The sequence below is a fragment of the Oryctolagus cuniculus genome, chromosome 1 (genome assembly GCF_964237555.1).
Source record: "Oryctolagus cuniculus chromosome 1, mOryCun1.1, whole genome shotgun sequence".
NCBI lineage: Eukaryota > Metazoa > Chordata > Mammalia > Lagomorpha > Leporidae > Oryctolagus > Oryctolagus cuniculus.
In genome coordinates, this window is record NC_091432.1 from 205,509,692 (window position 1) to 205,529,510 (window position 19,819).

General features: G+C 39.4%; 1 protein-coding gene across 1 annotated transcript in view; it reads right to left on the minus strand.

Annotated features, from left to right (window-relative positions):
* Positions 1 to 19,819, minus strand: part of GRIN3A (glutamate ionotropic receptor NMDA type subunit 3A) — a 223,218-nt gene that overhangs the window by 43,080 nt on the left and 160,319 nt on the right. The window contains exon 6 of the mRNA XM_002708146.5: positions 12,587 to 12,738. Within this exon, the coding sequence (XP_002708192.2) occupies positions 12,587 to 12,738 (152 nt within the window). The remainder of the gene's footprint in view (positions 1 to 12,586; positions 12,739 to 19,819) is intronic.

The window sequence follows — 19,819 nt, forward strand, 5'->3', positions numbered from 1 at the left end:
CCAAGCATCTTTAGTATGTGAAACAGGAGACCCTTATTCCATGAGAGCTGCTTACTTATTATTGACAAGGGCAAAGGGAACACTTGCTGGAATCAGCACTCCCTATATCAGAATTCAGATGACCATCACTTATAGAAACTGGTGGGGAACAGAGAAGGAGCTCTAACTTTGTGACATGAGGTGAGGGTAAAACAAGACAAGAACTGTAGGTCCGCTTTTGCCTATATAGCAGCATGACTTTAAAATGCCATTGACTGCATTTAAAGACGGCAGTTGCTGTTGTTTTTATGAAGACCTGTTTTAAGTGCAGCCTAATGGTTTGTATAAACCATCTTCATGTTTTCTGTTTTCCCACTCAAGCCTAGATGCTGGGTTGGAAGGAAAAGACAATACAATAAATGCTAGTTAACCCAGCATTTTGCAAGGTAGCAAATTCTAGAATCAAGCATTTCTCAAGTCCTCCAATCAAAAAGTTTTAAGTTCTGTAACATGTAAGTAGTAAGCAAAAGAATGTTTATACTAGAATTACAAGATGCTTGTAATGAGAAGATTCTTTTTTTTTTTTTTGAGATGGGTCCAAGATATGTCTAAGAGGAAGGTGCACCAACTGTAATTTCTTTTGTGTCCTTATTATTCACCAAATATTTTTTCTTCTGCATGCATTGTTCTACAGTCATGGAAGGGGACTGGACATTTACTAAGCCAAGTTTGTTCTCTAAAACTACCTCATTAAATATATTTCAAACTTTCAGGCAGTCCCTATTATTATGCCCAGGTTTTGGGGACAGGGAGAGCTGAAGTTTTAGAAGTTACAAGGCTTGGGTTGGCGCACAGTGGAGGAGCTGGGAATCAAACTGCAATATTTGCTTCCAAGACTGAAATTCTTTGTTATTCCAGACTACCTTACATGTGAAGATCAGAAAAAAATGTTCCTGCCCCTTTTGTTAAAGGCATGCAGTTTACTTGGGGAAGGTGGTCACCTTTAACTTTAGAATCCTTGAGGGAGTGGGCATCACTAACAGGGCATGGAGTCCTGTCCGTTTTTAGCATGATTGTGTGTAGTGTTTTTGGAGGGCAGGGCCAAATTGCATTGCTAATAATTTCTTGTCTCAGTGTCTTGTTCATGTCTTTGCCAGGAGGGTTCTTCCTCCTCCAGAAAGCCTACTGTGATTCCTTCTTACTCTTCCATGAATGAATCCTGACCTTGTTGGTGCCACTACTCTACTTTGTATCTTCTCCTTTTGCCCCTGTGGAATCCAGTTTATTCATGAGTTTGTTATCTCCCTGCTGGGGGCTATGTATTCATCTGTGCATCAGTTGCACCTGGGACATGACCTGGTACCCAAGAACTCAATACATATTTGCTTATGATGGAGGATGAACTAATGAATTTGTCTGGAGTAAAGGAACATGAAATCTTGCTGAGATTAACTTTCCTTTCTTCATGTCCAATTCTTCCACGTGTCATTACAGGATACACAAATAGCTTTGAGCTTTTTCAGATTTCCAGAAATTGATGCCTGGATAGGGTCCACCTGACCTTATGCTTGGCTTATATATTACACTTACTTAGGCTATTCTGAGGGAAGCACTCAGCTGTCAAGGTGGCTCCCGACATACATGAGTTTTCAATTTAAAGCAAGCTACAGTCATTAACTCTCCTTGCCTTGCCATAACTTTCATCAGGTTGAAGAGCAGACAGTGACATCTTAAATTGAAAGGGGAAGGGGTGGAGATGGGAGAGGGGTGTTGAGAAGTGACCTAGTTGTCAAGAGCACAAAAGACTTCATTAAAATTCACCCCTTCCCCACACTGCTCTTTGGATTTTTAATGCAAATTAAAGCAAAACTGGACAGAAAACTGATGGGATATGGAAGCTTCTTGATGTGACTTGTGTGATCCCACTTGGCCTTCAATGTATAGTTGAGTAACTCTTTCCTTTGTTCCTCCCAACAGTTAACAGGGGGAAGAATGGATCTGCTATTAGAGAACTCGTTTTCTCAGTAAACAAATATTAATGTAACAGGTGCACATATGGGTGGCCCTTGGGAACTAAGTCTAGGGCAGTGGTCAGGGATGAAGAAGGCAGATGGCAGGCCAGACAGCTTATTGACCTCTGTGTCCCAGGAATCATATTTCCAACTTGCTGCATCAGGACGTCTCCAAACAACCTGCTTGAGAACCACAGCATTTCTACCTTTAAACTTCCACTTTTAAGATTGCCTTGAATGGGTGGGCATTTGGCCTAGTGGCGAAGATGCCCAGTTCCCCTAATGGAATGCCCACATTTGACACTGAGCTATGGCTCCTGACTCCTGCTTCATGCCAATGCAGACTCTGGGGAGCAGGGGTGATGCTCAACCATTTGGGGTCCTGCCACTCGTGTGGGAGACCTGGGTTGAGTTTCTGGATCCCAGCCTCAGTTTGGCCTAGCCTCAGCAATTGCAGGCATTTGGGGAGTGAACCAGTGGATAGGAACTATATGCCTCTACCTCATAAATAAATAAACATTTAAAAGGATTATTTTGTAGTGAGAGTAAAAGATGTCTTTACTCCATTCTTCTTCAGTGGCTCATTCCTTAGGGGGTGAAGCTGAAGGCTGGAAGAGTCCATGGACAGAAGGGTTAAGAATGGATTAAAAGGCAGGTTGGGGCTGGTGGTCAGGAATGGAGTGTGGAGTAAATTCAGGAATGGGACAAAGCTTGTGGTGCACTTTCATTGGTAAGAAAATTACTGAAAATTTTAATTATTTACTTTTAGACTGTTTCAAAATATACGTTTCCTTTCCCCACCCTTTGTACCCAAGGCCTCTGGGTTTCTGAGCCAGAACTTCTTTCATCCCAATGTCTGTTTTAGTGTTTCTTTGTTCCCTCAACTCTCAATAACAACACAAGGAAATCATAGATTCAGTCAGAAAACCTTGTTACAACACACAAAGAATTAAACTGAAGTTCAGAAAGGTTAAGGAATTTTTCCATGGACAGGGAGCTGCAGTATTAGTGCTAGAGCCAGGGCAGTCAGACACCCAGGACCTGGGTCATTCCAGAGGGCTTAGTTGTGCTGCTGTTTGCTTCCTGACCAGGGCAAGGCACCATTTCTTTCCCCGCAGTCTGGACCCCTGTCTGGAGGTGCAGAGGCTGCATATTCTCTGAGTGCCAGGCTGCAACACTGTCCTATGGCTAGCCCCTGTCCCCCTTCATCTGTTCTTCCAGGTCCAACCTCCACCTTTCTTCGTCCTGCTTTGTACCCTGGGAAATGACTTCTATGGGCCACATCAACAGTCTCCCTTGACTTAAAGCAGTGGTAAAAGATGGCAAGGTAAGAGGAGACTGAATCCCTGACTCTTTTCCAATCAGGTCGTGGGGGGATGACTGTGCTCCTACCCAAATGGCCATGGCTCTTAGAAAGCCCTCTCCTGCACCTCCTGGAATCTAGGAATGGCTCTCCATTTTTCCCCTCTAGCCCAGATATGGTTATGGCTCTTTCCCTTCACCTACCCTGCGGGACTGTACTGTCTTTGTTGGTTTATTTAAGCTATTCTTTTCCAAATAGTTTCCATTTTAAAATTTATTTATTTTATTCATTTTTACTTGAAAGAAAGAAAGAGAGAGATCTTTGAGTTGCTTTTTCTTTCAACAGATGGTGAGCAGTCATGACTGCTAAAGCCAAAGTCAGGATCCTTGAACTTAACCCGTGTAGATGGTAGGACCCAAGTACTGGAGTCATTGTTACCTCCCAGGGTATCCATTAGCAGGAAGCTAGATCTGAAGTGTAGTAGCCTGGGTTTGAACTAGGCACTCTGGTATGGGATGTGGGTGTCCCAAATGGTAGCCTAACTGCTGCATCAAACAATGGCCCTAAATATATATATATATATATATATATATATATATATACATATGGCTATTAACACCTCCCCTGTTTCAGTATGCTGGCTGACCCTGCTGAGGCCACTGCTTCCTTTTCCTTCTGGCGTGCTCCCTCTTTGTGAAAAAGTGTGTTGTCCAACCCATTATTTAAAGGAGACTTGCAAAAGAGGTGTCGTCCTATATCTTAATAATCCCTTGAAGAATTTTGAGAAGTTGCTGAACTGTGATCTGCTGCCTTCTTTTCCTGGTTTGCAAATAAAAGATTTCATAAAATTGTTGCCCTGGAGCTCTTAAATACATTCAAGGACTTGAAAAAAAATTATGTCTTTTTGCTGAGTCAAAGGAAAGAAAGGGAAATGTATACCCTTCCATATGTTTTCCACAGTGGACTCAATTGACAATGAGCCCTCTGTGGTGGAAACACAGTTGTGCTAGGAGGATTGTGGGGAAACATGTGAGGTCAATTTCAAATTCCTCTCTGAAAATTGCCAGAGTCTGTCTGCAGAATTGGACCTGCAATTTCCTAGGTGACTCTGGGGACCAGATAAAGCCCTGGAATGAAAAAAGAATGAGTTTATCCTCCATAGAAACTGCAGCTAGACAGCTCTGGTGTTGCAAGGGGATGAGAGGAAAATAGATCAGGATCTCACAGGGGGCTCAATATTAATGCCCAGCTCATAGAAATGGGGCAAAAAGCATCATTCCTGTTTTAGTAATAAGTGACCATATGATTCATTATCCAAACTAGGATTTCATTGTCCAGAGTGAAAGAGGGTGTGAGTTGCTCTGTGGCAAAATACACAGATGGGGACTGTACCTAGCAGAATGGGTCAGAAATAACTGAGTAACGTCTTCCTCAAGGGTCAAGAGCAGCTGTTGAGAGAGGTGCTGTCCAGGTGAACCTGCTCCTTCTGAATTGTACTCTGCTCCTCTCCTCCTGTAAGGGGTAGGAGTAGGGGAAGGAAGAGGGCCATGTTCATTAAACTGTCATCTTTCTTGTTCTTCGTAAGAACCACTAGGGAGGTGAAGAAGCTGAGGCTGAGCTGGATTAAGTGACTTTCCTAAGGTAAGTTGGTGGGAGAGTTAGGCTTCCAATATGGCTTGTCTGATTTCAAAGCCTGTCCTTGTTTCTCTAGACCAACACAGCGCAGAAAAACATGACATTTGCGGCAAAAAGGATGGTGAGCTCAGCAGAAATGCATGCTTTCTTTTTCTCACTTTTCCTAGAAGAAAGCTAAAAACATAGGTGGAGACAGGGTGTCAAGCAAAGGGGAACAGGGGAACCCAGTAGGCAGAGGCCTTTGCAGAGGGGACCAAGCTCAGCAGATAAGCTCAGAATTGGTTTAACTTAATTACATTCTATCTTTAGTTCTGTGAGGTTGATCCTGCAATTCTGTCTTAGACAAATATGCCAGTCAGTACACAAAGTTATGTAGTACAGTTTAAATGCAGACAGGTGAGCATTATACTGGGTATGCCACGGGGCAGTCTGCCATCCTTGAGAGAACATAGCTTGATGTGTGTTCACAACATTCCTTGAGTCTGGAGACAAATCTCCTATTTTCTCTACACGCACTGATGTTACCAGGCCTCTATTTTAGAACTCTAAATTCTGGAGTTCTAATAAAAGATGATCTCTTCCCTATTCTCCTTATTCCTACCTTTCTCCTTCTCAAATTCAGCCAATCCGGGAAATGACCCAGGCTTGTTTCTTATTTATTTTATTTTATTGAAGGGCAGCTATAGAGAAGAGACAGGGAGAGATCTTCTATCGGCTGGTTCACTCCCCATATGGCCGCAACAGCCAAGGCTGGGCCAGACCAAGGCCAGGAGCTTCATCTATGTCTCCCATATGGGTGCAGGGGCCCAAGCACTTGGATTGTTCTCTGCTGCTTTCCCAGCTGCATTAGCGGGGAGCTGGATCAGAAGTACAGCAGCTGGGACTCAAAGGAGGTGACAACACACTATACCACAGCAATGGCTTCCCAGGCTTGTCTTACAACCACAACTTGATCCTGATACCAGCCACTCATCCCATGGTTCCATCTGACTACATCCAGAATTTCCCTTCTGTCTCTCTCCCAAATTTGGCCTATTAAAACTCATGGTTGAAAAACTATGGATATATGTTGTATGCATCATCTGAACAGTTTATGACTTTTGCTATTTGTTTTTCAAAATCCATCTTCTTTGTCTGGACTTAATTTGGTTTTGTTTGAAAATGCTGTTAAACCTGCACAGCACTGGAACATTTATGGTGAAATCTCGTAATTGTTACCAATATATGTAAGTTTGTGGTTATCATATTTGGATTTATATGCTCAATATTTTAAAAGCATTATCTGATTAGCTTTAATCATGATGCTACAAAGTACATATACTACCATAGCCCCAGTTTGTCAGGGCTCAGAAGAGTCGAATAACATGTTCTATAACACATAGTTGGGATTCAACATGAGAATACAAGAAGAGTTAAATAGAAGAACTAAATTACACATTCTGTAACATAGAGCTGGGATGCAAATTTATAATTGTCTCCAAAGACCATGTTTATTTTTTGTTTAATTTTTTAATTTACTTTTTGTATTCCAAAGGAAGGGAGAGAGAGAGAGAGAGAGAGAGAGAGAGAGAGAACGAATCACTCATATGTCAGTTCATGCCAAAACCAGTGCCAAGAACTCAATCTGGATTTCCCATGTAGGTGGTAGGGACCTAAGTACTTAAACGATTACCTGCTATCCAGTCACTCTGATATGGGATGCATCCATTCCAAGTAGTGGCTTAATCACTGCCCTACCCCAAAGACAACTCTTTTAACCAGTATGTTCTACTGTAAAGACAACTATTATTATTTGAGGATAATAAGGGAATCTAGAATTGCTATATGAAAGTTCATGTGATTCAATTCAAATGCTTCATTGTACAGATGGTAGAGGTTGGTGAAATGAAAGAGGAAGCAACTTTCCCAGGTCTACAGAGTGGGTAGAGAAAGGCATGGCTGGTTTTCTATACAACGTCAAGTCCTCTGTCTCCTTTCTAAAAGAAATATGCCTTTTTTAGATCTTCACATTTCTGTATGTGATGACAGGTTTCAGAGGAGACTGCCATATCACTAGTCCAGGAGGAGAGTAGTGATTGATGTAATCCACCTTGGTGATCCCATCTCCTCCCCAGTAACTGGCTTCCACATATAAGGATGACGCAATTTTAGCCAAGAAACTATGAGAAAATTTAATGAAGGGTTTCTAGAAATATTGTCTCTTATGAAGTCACAAGAAGCTATCTGAAGATATTAATGAATTGTAGGAGATTCCCTCCTGACAGAGGGAGTGTAAGAATCGCTACTTTTGTAACTTACTATATTCCCCTCTGTGTGCCCAGGTGGAGTTAGGTTCTGAATCTGCAGAGCTCACATCCTGGTCTGATGATTCTCTGAAATGGCAATGGCCTAGAGGCGTGCAAGTGGTCAGTGAAAATTGTTTAGCATTGTTGGCTTTGGGGACCTGATTAGTAAGCTCTGTTTGTTTTGTCTTAATCTCAATTTTGAATTACTGAGAGCTTTCAGATTGAGTCAGATATGGTCACAACAAATGGTAAGAACTATCAAGAGACTTTTATTTTGCACAATTTAAGCAACTAGTTTGTTTGCTCCCTTGGCTGAATTAAACTGGCTGACCAGTGTAAGCTCAAGTTTATTTCTTTTAGGAAAAGCCATGAAATTTTCTTCAAATAAAGGTAAAAATGGCTGTCTTACATGATTGTAGTGAGAACCCGTGAGTTAATGTCCCTAGCACAGTTTCTATCACATTGTGGGCATTTGGAGAGTCAGCTGATGGAAGATCTCTGTCTCTGTTTCCCCATCACTCTGCCTTTCAAATAAATAAGTATCTAAAAAAGTATAGTAAGAAACTGAATATGCTTGTTCTGTAAGTCCCTATTTTCTCTTTGCTTCCTTTGAATCTTTTGGTCAGTAATCTTCTTAAAGAGGCCTTCCATGATTCTGTCACATAATCCCTCCTGCTTCTCACCTTGTAACATGCTACCTAATTTACTCATGTGTTATGTCTATCACGTATTGTCTTCTACTAGAATGTAAACTCTTTCAAGGTAGGAATCTTTGTGTCTTTTGTTCAGTGACAAATTCAAAATATCTAGAACAACGTCTGGCACACTCTGATTGCTTCATGAATGTTGTTGGGTGAAGAAGCCTATTCTTCCCTGTGGCCTAAGTTTTCTGATGCAGGCTGCATGGGTCTTGAAGAAGCAGAAGATATGAATTGCATGGTTAATTCCTCCCCAAAGGCTTTTATTGACTCATATCTAACACGATGCCCTTGATGTCTACAAAGTATCAACATAAGAATTAGCCATGAATATTTTTCCACCTTGCAAACATTGCTAACTCTGTTATTCAGTGTCATTTTTCAAAAAAAAAAAGACAAAGAGTTATTTTGGAATTTAGAGCTAAAGACAAAATTCTATTTCTTTTTTTTCTGATTAAAGACCATTCTAGGCTGCCAAGGCAGATCAGAGGTAAATTTAATTTCCAAGGGCATTGACTAGGTTGCCTTAGCTTCTGGTTGGAGTTATTTACTCTTCTTTTTACCTACCCACCTATCTACCTACCTTCTATCTGTGTTAATTTCTAGGGCCTACTGTAATAAATCACTACAAACTGGATGGCTTAAACCAACATAAATTTATTCTCACACAGTTTAGATGGATAGAAGCACGAACTAAAGGTTTCAACAGGATCAAGTGTTTGCTGCTTCAGCTGAGACATAGGCATTTGCTCTAAATGTTAAGATGCCGCTTGGGATATACATCCAATATCAGTGCTTGAGTTCAAGTCCTGGCTCTGCTCCTCCAGCTTCCTCTTAGTGCCCAGCTTTGGAGGCATCAGGTGGTGGCTCCCATGGTTGGGTCCCTCGGAGGAAGCAGGTGCTGGCTCCAGTGGTGGGAGACCAGAATTGAGTTCCTGGCTCCTGACTTGAACCTGACTCAGTCTTGAATGTTGTGGGCATTTGAGAAGTGAACCAGTGGATGGGAGAATCTCTCTCTCTCTCACTGTCTCTCTGCCTTTCATATAAATAAAATAAAATCAGTAACAAATTTTAAAAAGAGATCAGTAGGATTGGTTCCTTTTGGAGGCTTTGCAGGAGAATCTGACTCATGCTTTTCTTCTAGCTTCTTGTGGTTTCTGGCAATCCTTAGCATTCCATGGCTTATAGCTGCATTCTCCAATCTCTCCAATCTCTCTCTCTCTCTCTCTCTCTCTCTCTCTCTCTCTCTGTGTGTGTGTGTGTGTGTGTGTCCCCAAATGATCTGATTATGGCCCCAGTCATTGGATTTAGGGCTCACCCATATACAGTATGGACTCACCTTAGTTGATTAACTTTTCAAAGACTCTAATTTCAGATAAGACCACACTTTGAAATTTTCATTGACTTGAATTTTGAGGGGACACCACTCAATTCAGTATACTGCCAATACCACTCTTGCTTTACATTCTTTCCTTCTACTCCCCATCTTTTTCTCAGGTACATTTTCCAGTATCTATGGTTCATTTATTAAACAATTGCTTATACAATTCCTAGTATATAAGGCACTGAGAAGATAATTGTAAGCCAAGTCTTGCTCCTCCCAAGCTATTATAGTCTAACAAAGATATAACATTAAAATAATAATCAGATTATAAATTTTAAAGTAGTGAATTTTATAAATTATAACAAGTGCTATGAAATAATGGGAGTTATAATATGAGACTATAAAGGGAAATACCATTAGATTGGTGAGGGATTATAGGAGGGTCTGAAGAAGGGAGATAATATGGAATTTATAACATGAAGGCATTCACTTTGCAAACATCAGAAAGAAGAGTATTTGAGCAGAAGGAGACATCTGAATATGCTGGAACTCCAAGACAGAGAAGCCCTGGTGTATATCCATTTGAAATGCCCATTGTGGTAGGACTGCTTGGAGCCAGGAGGAAACTGGCATGGGATGAGGCTGAAGAATGGGCAAGAGCAGGTCTCACAGGTCCTGCCAGAGCTTCAGATTTTGTCCCACTTAACCTGGGAGATTTAGCAGGTTCTAAGCAGAAGATTGATCTGCCATTTGGAAAACAAATTGGAGGAAGGTAAGAGTAATAACAGTTAAGAGACTTTTGTGGTGGTTCAGGCGAGGGATGACAGCTTGGAGTAGAATGATGACAGTTCAGATGACAAGAAATGGGCATATTTGAGTTGTACTTTATGGAAGGAGAAAGTATGCTTTGTTTCTGGGTGCAGAAGGTACAATGTGAGAGGCATTAAAGATCTACACTTTCTGGAATGCATAACCAGATGTACAGAGGTGCCATTACCTGGATATGAAGCATAGGGAAAAAAAAGCAGTTTTAAGAGGGAAGATTGATGGCTCAGCTTTTGACAAGTTGAGTTTGAGATGCCTGTGAGATATTTCAGTGGAAATGTAAAATGGGAAGTTGGATAAATGGTTTTGGAGTGCAGAACAATCTGTGCTGGAACACAAAGTTGGGAGTGCTTGGCAAATGAAGATGATTATTGTTGGCTTCAGATTCTTATTTAATGTCAGGGTGACCCTGTGCTAGTTGGCTTGGCTTCTCTTTTTAAATGTCTGGGCCTGTACCTCTGGTTACCCCTTTCAGTCTCCTGTTTTAGTCATTCAATTTCTTTTGGAAATTTCTTTCTGATCTCATTATAAAGACATTGTCCAGCAGCAGAAAGGAATAGACTGTATTTATGCACCTTGGGAAAAATCACTTACTAACTCCAGTTATTTGTTTCCCAGTGTAAATATAAGGAATTGGCAGTTTTCAGTTTTAAGAAGCTATGATTCTGTAATCTAAGAATTATTGCTTAAGATTTGTTTACTGATCTAAACCAACAAAGGATTTATCACTACAGTCCCCACTGAAAAGTTAATAAAACTTTGATTATATTTTTAAGAATATTATTTATTTGAGAGGCAGACACACACACACACACACACACACACACACACATACATACATACAAATATACTCTGAGAATCAGCCCTTAAGGCATGCGGATCTGGCTGAAAAGCCCATGAGAGTATTTCAGGCATGGAAAGCCAAGACACTCTGGGGAAAAAAAAAATGACCTAAAGAAAGATCTCTGTGAGTGAGATCCCAGTGGAAAGAACAGGTCATCAAAGAAGGAGGTACCTTTCTCTGAAGGGAGGAGAGAACTTCCACTCTGACTATGACCTTGTCTAAATATGATCAGAGTTGGTGAACTCAAAAGGCTTCCATAGCCTTGGCAGCTCATGACAAGAGCCTAGGGAGATTACTGATGCCATAAACAAGAGTGTCAATTTGTTAAGTCAACAACAGGAGTCACTGTGCACTTACTCCTCATGTAGGATCTCTGTCCTTAATGTGCTGTACATTGTGATTTAATGCTATAACTAGTACTCAAACAGTATTGTTCACTTTGTGTTTTTATGTGGGTGCAAACTGTTGAAATCTTTACTTAATATATACTAAACTGATCTCCTGTATATAAAGAGAATTGAAATTGAATCTTGATGTGAATGGAAGGGGAGAGGGAGTGGGAAAGGGGAGGGTTGCAGGTGGGAGGGAAGTTATGGAGGGGGGAAGCCATTGAAATCCATAAGCTGTACTTTGGAAATTTATATTCATTAAATAAAAGTTAAAAAAAAAAACAAATATACTCTGAGATAAAGTGAGAGGGAGATCCTATCTGCTTGTTCACTTCCCAAATTCTTGCAATCTCTGGGGGTGGGCCAAAGCTGGGAGCAGGGAACTCAATCCAAGTCTCTCACATGGGTGGCAGGATCCCAATAACTTGAGCCATCACTAATGCCTCCCAGTATCTTTTTTTTTTTTTTTTTTTGACAGGCAGAGTGGACAGTGAGAGAGAGAGAGAGACAGGTCTTCCTTTGCCGTTGGTTCACCCTCCAATGGCTGCCGCAGCCGGCGTGCTGTGGCCAGCGCACCGCGCTGATCCGAAGCCAGGAGCCAGGTGCTTCTCCTGGTCTCCCATGGGGTGCAGGGCCCAAGCACTTGGGCCATCCTCCACTGCCTTCCTGGGCCACAGCAGAGAGCTGGCCTGGAATAGGGGCATCCGGGACAGAATCCGGTGCCCCGACCGGGACTAGAACCCAGTGTGCCGGCGCCGCAAGGCGGAGGATTAGCCTAGTAAGCCACGGCGCCGGCCCTCCCAGTAGCTTCATTAGCAGGAAGCTGGTATCAGGAACCAGAGCCAGGTCTCAAATACAAGTATTCTGACTCAGGTGTTCCAGATCCTAGGCTAAACACCCACTCTCTGATTAGATGTTGAAAGACATTTCGAAGTATTCCTTGAATTGAAAACAGTGAGTAAGTACTATTAATATCAATTTTGGATATATTATGTAATTAAGAACAACATTTCTTCTGCTCTTGTGAATATGGGATATAGAGAAAAGTAGAAATTAAGACCTTTACTGTCAAAATAGTGTCACATTCAAGTCAAAGACAAACACGGGTCACGCTATATTCCTTTAGGAATGGACAAGCTTCAACAAAGTTAAGAATAATCCAAATAAGATGGGAAGTCTTAGTAAATGCATTAACCTGAATTACTGACCATGAGGCACAGGGAACAGCATTCTTTAGATTCTTCTAGGTAAAGTTATAGAAAGTGTCAACAGTACCAGCAATCTTTCCTTACCTCAGTTACAGCGAAACTTCTCTTGCCACATGGAACCATCTTGTACCATTTGTCATGCAGCACGTCCATAAACCCATGTGACTTGTACTGACTGATCAGCTCAGATATATTGGAAGTCAATGGAGAGTTGGGTGGAAGACCAATGCCATATCCTAGGAGAAAATACAGTCTCAGATGAGCTTCTCACACTGTTCTTGAAAGATTCCACTGTACTATGTGATATTTTATCAGATATGATAGCAAAGGCATAGTGAGTTTTCAACTTCTTTCCTCAAAGGACTCAGACATTCTTGGATATGATTATCCTTAGACTGGCTGTATCTCTAAGCAGATGAGTCTGAAGAGGAGAGGAATAGGTGGTACAAAGTGTACCAGTGGAGCATTTTATTCTAAAATCTTTTGCCCTTCACTTCAAAATACTTCTTAGAAGCATTGTTTAGCATTTTTATCAGGACTAAGATTTACTGTCTTCCTCTTCCAGACCCATCCTCTGGGTATTAAATATACAAAATTATATTCATTATAATCTTTGTCTTATGACATTCTCACATTGTTAATGCATGACTCTTACTTTTCTGATGCATTTTATTTTTGAATGGTGTAATAAGACATACACACAGCATGAGAAGTGAAATAACAATAGGAACTTGTAGCAAATGACTTCATTGGTCAAAAAAATTCAATTGTCTCTCTTACCAAATATTGGGGAAGTTGTGAATCAATAAAATCATTTCTATGTTGTTTGGAATGTAAATAAACACAACCACTTTAGAAAGCAATTTGATATTATTTTGTATGGTTGAACATTTCCATGCTTAAGGATGAGCAATTATGCTTCTAAATATACTCCCGAAGACAGAACCATGAGCACACCAGGCGATATGCATGGGAGTGATACCAGTTCACAGCTCACAACAGCAAAGTTTGGTAACCTATCTTAATGTTCTTTGACAAGAGAATAGGTAAATAAACTGGATATTTATATAATTAGAATATGATATAATGTAAAATATGCAAGCTAGAACTAGATGCAATGATGTGAATGACTCAGCAATATGCTACTGAGTGAAAAAGATCAGTTTTCTGTTTTACAGAATTCATTCTGTAAATATAGACACTCAAATCAAGATAAAATATTTTTAGGGCTACATTTATGGTAAAACTGATTTATCATATATATGTATATATATGTTTGTTTCTAAATATAAAGATCCAAGATTATAGATATACAGTGTAAGGCAGGAAGGGGAGGGGAAGACGCAATAGCATGAAAATAGATGTTATTTGTTGTCAGAGTTTTATTAGACAGCGTAGACTCTCTGTGGCTTCACTTGCTTTTGAAAGTGTTACTACATTGCTAATCTCCTTGATGAGCCATGTGAAAGAGGCTAATTAACTACATCTTGTTTTAGCTATTGGATAGCATAGTAAAAAAGATTTTTTTTGCTCTCAAGATGATTGAGGAAGATAAATTAAAAATGTGGTTAGTTCCCTTTTCACAGATAAAAACTAAAAGGCTTTCAAGAATTCAAAGATATTTAATAGAAACAAACACTTGCTATCATTATTCTATCCTACAATTCAATTCCAAGGACATTTTTGTTTCTATTTAAATGAAGATACACAAATCCTTTTCTAAAAATATGAAGTTTTAGATGCACATATAACCAAAAAGAAATAAATAATGGAGAAAATATTCTGATACTTAAATAATTGCATGCTTTTTCTTGATAATTCTGTTTGTTCCTTAAAAATAGGAAGTCAAAGAAATGATGACAATGTCAAAAGCATTATTTGAATTTTCCATTCAAAGAGCTATTTTAAGTGTCTGTATTGTGTCTAGTATTTTTGGTTTGAAAGGCAATAAAAGACTTTTTTTGGATGGGCAACTTTTTCTTATCCTGATGTTATCATTAAATAACAGTTCTTAAAAAATTTTTAAGGCCGGCACTGCGGCTCACTAGGCTAATCCTCCGCCTGCGGCACAGGCACTCCGGGTTCTAGTTCTGGTTGTGGTGCCAGATTCTGTCCTGGTTGCTCTTCTTCCAGTCCAGCTCTCTGCTGTGGCCCAGGAAGGCAGTGGAGGATGGCCCAAGTCCTTGGGCCCTGCACCCGCATGGGAGACCAGGAGGAGGCACTTGGCTCCAGGCTTCGGATTGGCACAGTGTGCCAGCCACAGCGCGCCAGCTGTAGCGGCCATTTGGGGGGGTGAACCAACAGAAAGGAACACCTTTCTCTCTGTCTCTCTCTCTCACTGTCTAACTCTGCCTGTCAAAAAAAAAAAAATTTACAATGAGTAACACTATAAAGAAGTAGCCAGTTTTCTTTGGAAATTCATAATGAACGATATTGGCAATTCAGTTACACGAACATTATTCAACACTTACTAATATGTCAGGCACATTACCAGGCATGTGTATAACATTCACTTACTAATTCATTCACTCATTCATTTATTCATTCAATAAATATTTACTGAGTGAACAGGCACTGTGACTGTCTTAATAGTCAGGATTTGGTAGTGACCAATGCAGATATAGGTTCTGCTGGCATGAAGTATGTGCTTTATTGGGGAGACAGATATTAAACAATGAACTCTGTAATTATTTCATTTCCATTGATATAGGTGTCATGAGGGAGACATACTGAGACATGTAAGAAAGTAGTATAGAATGGCTTGGAATTATCTGGTGGTAGTGGCTTGATGGTCTGGATAATTAGTCCAGGTTTTCTGTATATTAATATGTTTTCCTCCCAATGCAATTGCTTTCAAAAGAACAACAATTTCTAATATTTGTTGGGGGCTTAATACAGTTTTTTAATGCCTTATCCCATCTGATAGATCATGCATTAGATCAAGATTGTATACTAAACTGTGGTACACAGTTCAGTTAAACTGCTCTAGTGTTCTAGTAATAGGAGGTGGGCCATACTGAGCCCTATTATGTGCCAGACACTATTTCTCATACATCCTTATATAAGCCCATGTCAGAGCATATACAGTCAGGTTCCTCATCTGTATATTAAACACAACTTTAATAAAAAATTTTATCTGTACTGAACATGCACAGAATTTATTTCTTGTCATTATTCCCTAAACAATACAGCTATTTGCAATGCATTTACATTACATTAGGTATTATAATTTATCTAGAAATGATTTAAAGTATATGGGAGGATGTGCATAGGTTATATGCAAATACCACACCATTGTATATCGGGACTTGGAACAACCATCCCATGTATACCAAGGGACAACTGTATTACTTTGAGATTTAAAGAATGAATAAGTAAGCTGCCAATGCCACATAGCTAGAAGTTGGCAAAGTCAGCATTCGAAAATAAGTCCATTTGATTCTAAATCCAGTGCTCTTTCTACCATATTCATCACAACATGTGACCAAGTCAAGGGAATACTTGACCTATTTTTTCCTTTCAAATATGAGCCGTATCACTATAGCCATGTTGATGAAACCCTCCAACGCCAGGTCATTCATTTCAAAAACTGAATCATCTAAAGGGTAGTTTGTTTTCAGCAGCCTCAAATATGCTACTTATGGGCAGATGTTGCCTATGAACTTTTCAGTAAGTTGTATAGCTGTAATGTAAGAACAGCCTTCATTTGTATGTGGTTATATATGTGAGGAAAATTGCTAGCAAGGACTCTCACTAATTATATTTTTTCTTCTAAAAATCTTCTTATAGGTAAAAAATCCAACCCACATTAGTGTCATAATGGCATAATTATTTTTTTACATTTGTATGCATTTATTGCACACTTATTCACCTGTTCATTAATTGCACAAATATGTTCAATGCTCATTTAGTGTCAGGCACTCTGCCTAGGGCTATGGAGGTTATCAAGTTAAATTAGACACAGAGTTTATCTATAGGAAGCCTGTGGTGGCATGAGAGAGATCCAGCATGCATAAATAACCACACAGCACAGTAGAAAGTTACATGACTTTTCTTGGAAAAAAAGATAAATGAGGCATAAGTTTCATAAAGGTAAAACATAATGACTTGGATTCTGAAAGCAAGAAGAATAAAATTCTGTACAAGTTCAGAGGAATGAAAGATTGCTACCAGGTAAAAGGAGGAGAAAAATCATCTTAGACTGATCATTTGTAGTGATTTTTTTTGGTATGTGAGACAAAAATACATGATAAGAATGTTTAAAAATTTGAAATTAATACTTATGATAAATTGACATTTTAAGAATAGAACTTCAACACAACAGAAGTATTAAATTTTCCTTAAGGAAAAATTGGAGTTTCAGAGGACATTTATAAAAGATTGCTAGGCAGGAAATAATAAATATTAAATTACTCCATTCCATCATGTCTGGGTTAATTTGCAATTGACTGCTAAAAATAGATTACTATTAATTTAATTTTGTTTTAATATTTATGTTGGATATTGACATTTTAATGATTCCTAGCATTAATAATAATTAGTAGGTAATTAAAACAAACTGCCCATGGAACAAGGGGAGAAACAGAAAAAAATCATTTGGAAATGAGAAGTGTTTGTTAAAAGGAAAATCCACTTTATTCAGAAGCATAAAATAGCAAAACCTTGCAGATCTCCTTTCTGTCCTCTTTTATTAGTTACTTTTCAAAATTTGATTGTGTTCATTGGTCAAATAATTCTTATTTTTAAATTGCTGACTCAACTTAACAGCCTGAGTTGCTTTAATTATCATTAGAAATGTGGCTTTGCAATAAAGATGGGGTTGACTGTTTTGTGGTTGATGGATGGAGCAAAATGGAATCCTTCAACCCTAAAGATGAAGGCATCGAGCATCCTGGAAATTGGATACAGCTTAATAGCCCAAGAGAACAATTTTCAGAATAGAATCCTGATCTTTTCCTCATGGATAAATCAGCTTTACTCAGCTAATAGTGGAAATACGTTTTGGCTAGCAAATGTATAGTTAGAAACTCATAGACTAAAGGAATCTCCTTGAAATGTGGTTTGAAAATAAATAAATATATGTTTTGTAATAATATCTCAGAAAGGTTTAAAAAGGCTCAGAAAAATGACTGATTCAGTTTCGCCATCTGTCCTTAGGACACCATGTTTAGTTCTTCTGGGACAATGGTTGTAAACACTGTAAAAGTTCCAATTTTAAAAAGACTTTATTCATTTATTTCAAAGATGTATTTGAAAGTCAGATTTACAGAGAAAGAGAGACTGACAGAGAAAGAGAGAGCTAGAGAAAGAAAGAAGGAAGGAAGGAAGGAAGAGAGAAGACAGAAAGACAGAAAAGAAGGAAGGAAGGAAGGAAGGAAGGAAGGAAGGAAGGAAGGAAGGAAGGAAGGAAGAGAGAAGAAAGACAGAAAGACAGAAAAGAAGGAAGGAAGGAAGGAAGGAAGGAAGGAAGGAAGGAAGAGAGAGAGAGAGAGAGAGAAAGAAAGAAAGAAAGAAAGAAAGAAAGAAAGAAAGAAAGAAAGAAAGAGAAAGAAAGAAAGAAAAAAGAAAGTCAGTTTTCCATCCACTGATTCACTCCTCAAGTGACTGCAATGGCCAGGGCTGAGCCAGGCTGAAGGCAGGAGATTCATTTCATCTGGGTCTCCCACATGGGTGGCAGAGGCCCAAGAATCTGGACTATCTTCTGCTGCTTTTCCCAGGCCATTAGCAGGGAACTGGATTGGAAGTGGAACAGCTGGGACATGAACTGGCATCCTTATGGAATGCTGATGTCACAGATGGTGACCTTACCCACTACGCCATAACTCCAGCCCATTTAAAAAGGACTTGAAAGATGGGATTTCCTTATACCAAGCACATCAAAGTGGAATAGAATGATGTGTGAAAAGCAGATCAATGAAGGCCATCTTAGGAGAATTTATAGTGAATATGCCTCAATTTATTAATTCAATAACCTGAATAATGATAATTTATCAAGCACTTCCTATATGCCAGGTGTGCTTCTACATACTTTACCTGGATTTTACTTAATCCTCACAACTCTTTCATAGATATACTAATTCATATCTCCTTTATGCAAATGAGGAACATGAAAAGATTAAGTAAATTGCTAGTTATTGACAACACTTCTATCCTAATCCAGGCACTCAGTCTACAGCTAGTGTTCTTAACATTGTGTTAAATAATTGTTGGAAAACAAGCTTAAAACCAGGCAAAGGTCTTTGGGATAAAGGTCACAAATCATTATTTTCCAGTTATATTACTCTTTATCCTTATTTGACCTTTACTGTCAGCCAACCCCAACACATAAATTTGGGACACATATTCATTTATCTCAACACTTTCTTTTCTCTTGACCACACAATATGTCTTTATGCCCCTAGTATGTGGTATTTAATTTGACCACGGACTTTCTCCATGCTCTTGAATTCTAATAGTTTTGGTTTGCTGGGCTGTGTGCACTTTAGCAGCAAAGAGTACTCATGAAAGAGCTTAAAACTCTCCATAGAGCCACTGTCTCTCATCAGCTTGACTGTTATCTTTTAAATCTAAATGAATGCAGGATGGTGAAATTGGAAGGAGTATGTAGTAGTTATCGAAGTCTGTGATATTATAATAAAATACCATAGACTGGGTAGCTTATAAACAAAAGATTTTTTCTATTTTTTTAAATTACTGAGAGAGAGAGAGAAAAACTGACAGTGGGTGAGTAAGTGAGCTCCTCATTTACTGGTTCACTCTACAAATGCCTGCAGTATCAGAAGCTGGGATCTCAATCCAGGCCTCCTACAAGGATGGCAGGGACCTAACTCCTTGAGCCATTTCCTGTGCCTCCCAAGGTATGCATCAGCAGAAAGATGAGTCAAGACCTGGAGCTGGGGATCAAACCCAGTTTCTCTAATGTGGGATGCAGAAATTCTAACTGTTAGGCTAAATGTCCACTCCCAACAACAGTAATTTATTTCTCACAATTCTGCAGACTGGGAAGTCCAAGGTCAAAACACTGGCAGATTCAGTGTCTGGTCAGAATACGCTTTCTGTTTCACAGACGATACCTCCTAACATGTCCTTACATGCTGAAAGCATGAATGGGTTCCCCTGGGCTCATTTCATAAGGGCACTAATCCTCTTTCATGAGGGTGGAGCCTGTATGACCATATCACTTCCCCAAAAGCCCAAACTGATACCATTTTATTGGGGATTAGGTTTTTTTTTAAAGATTTATTTTTATTTATTTGAAAGTCAGAGTTACAGAGAGAGAAAAGAGGCAGAGAGAGAGAAAGAGAGAGGTCTTCCATC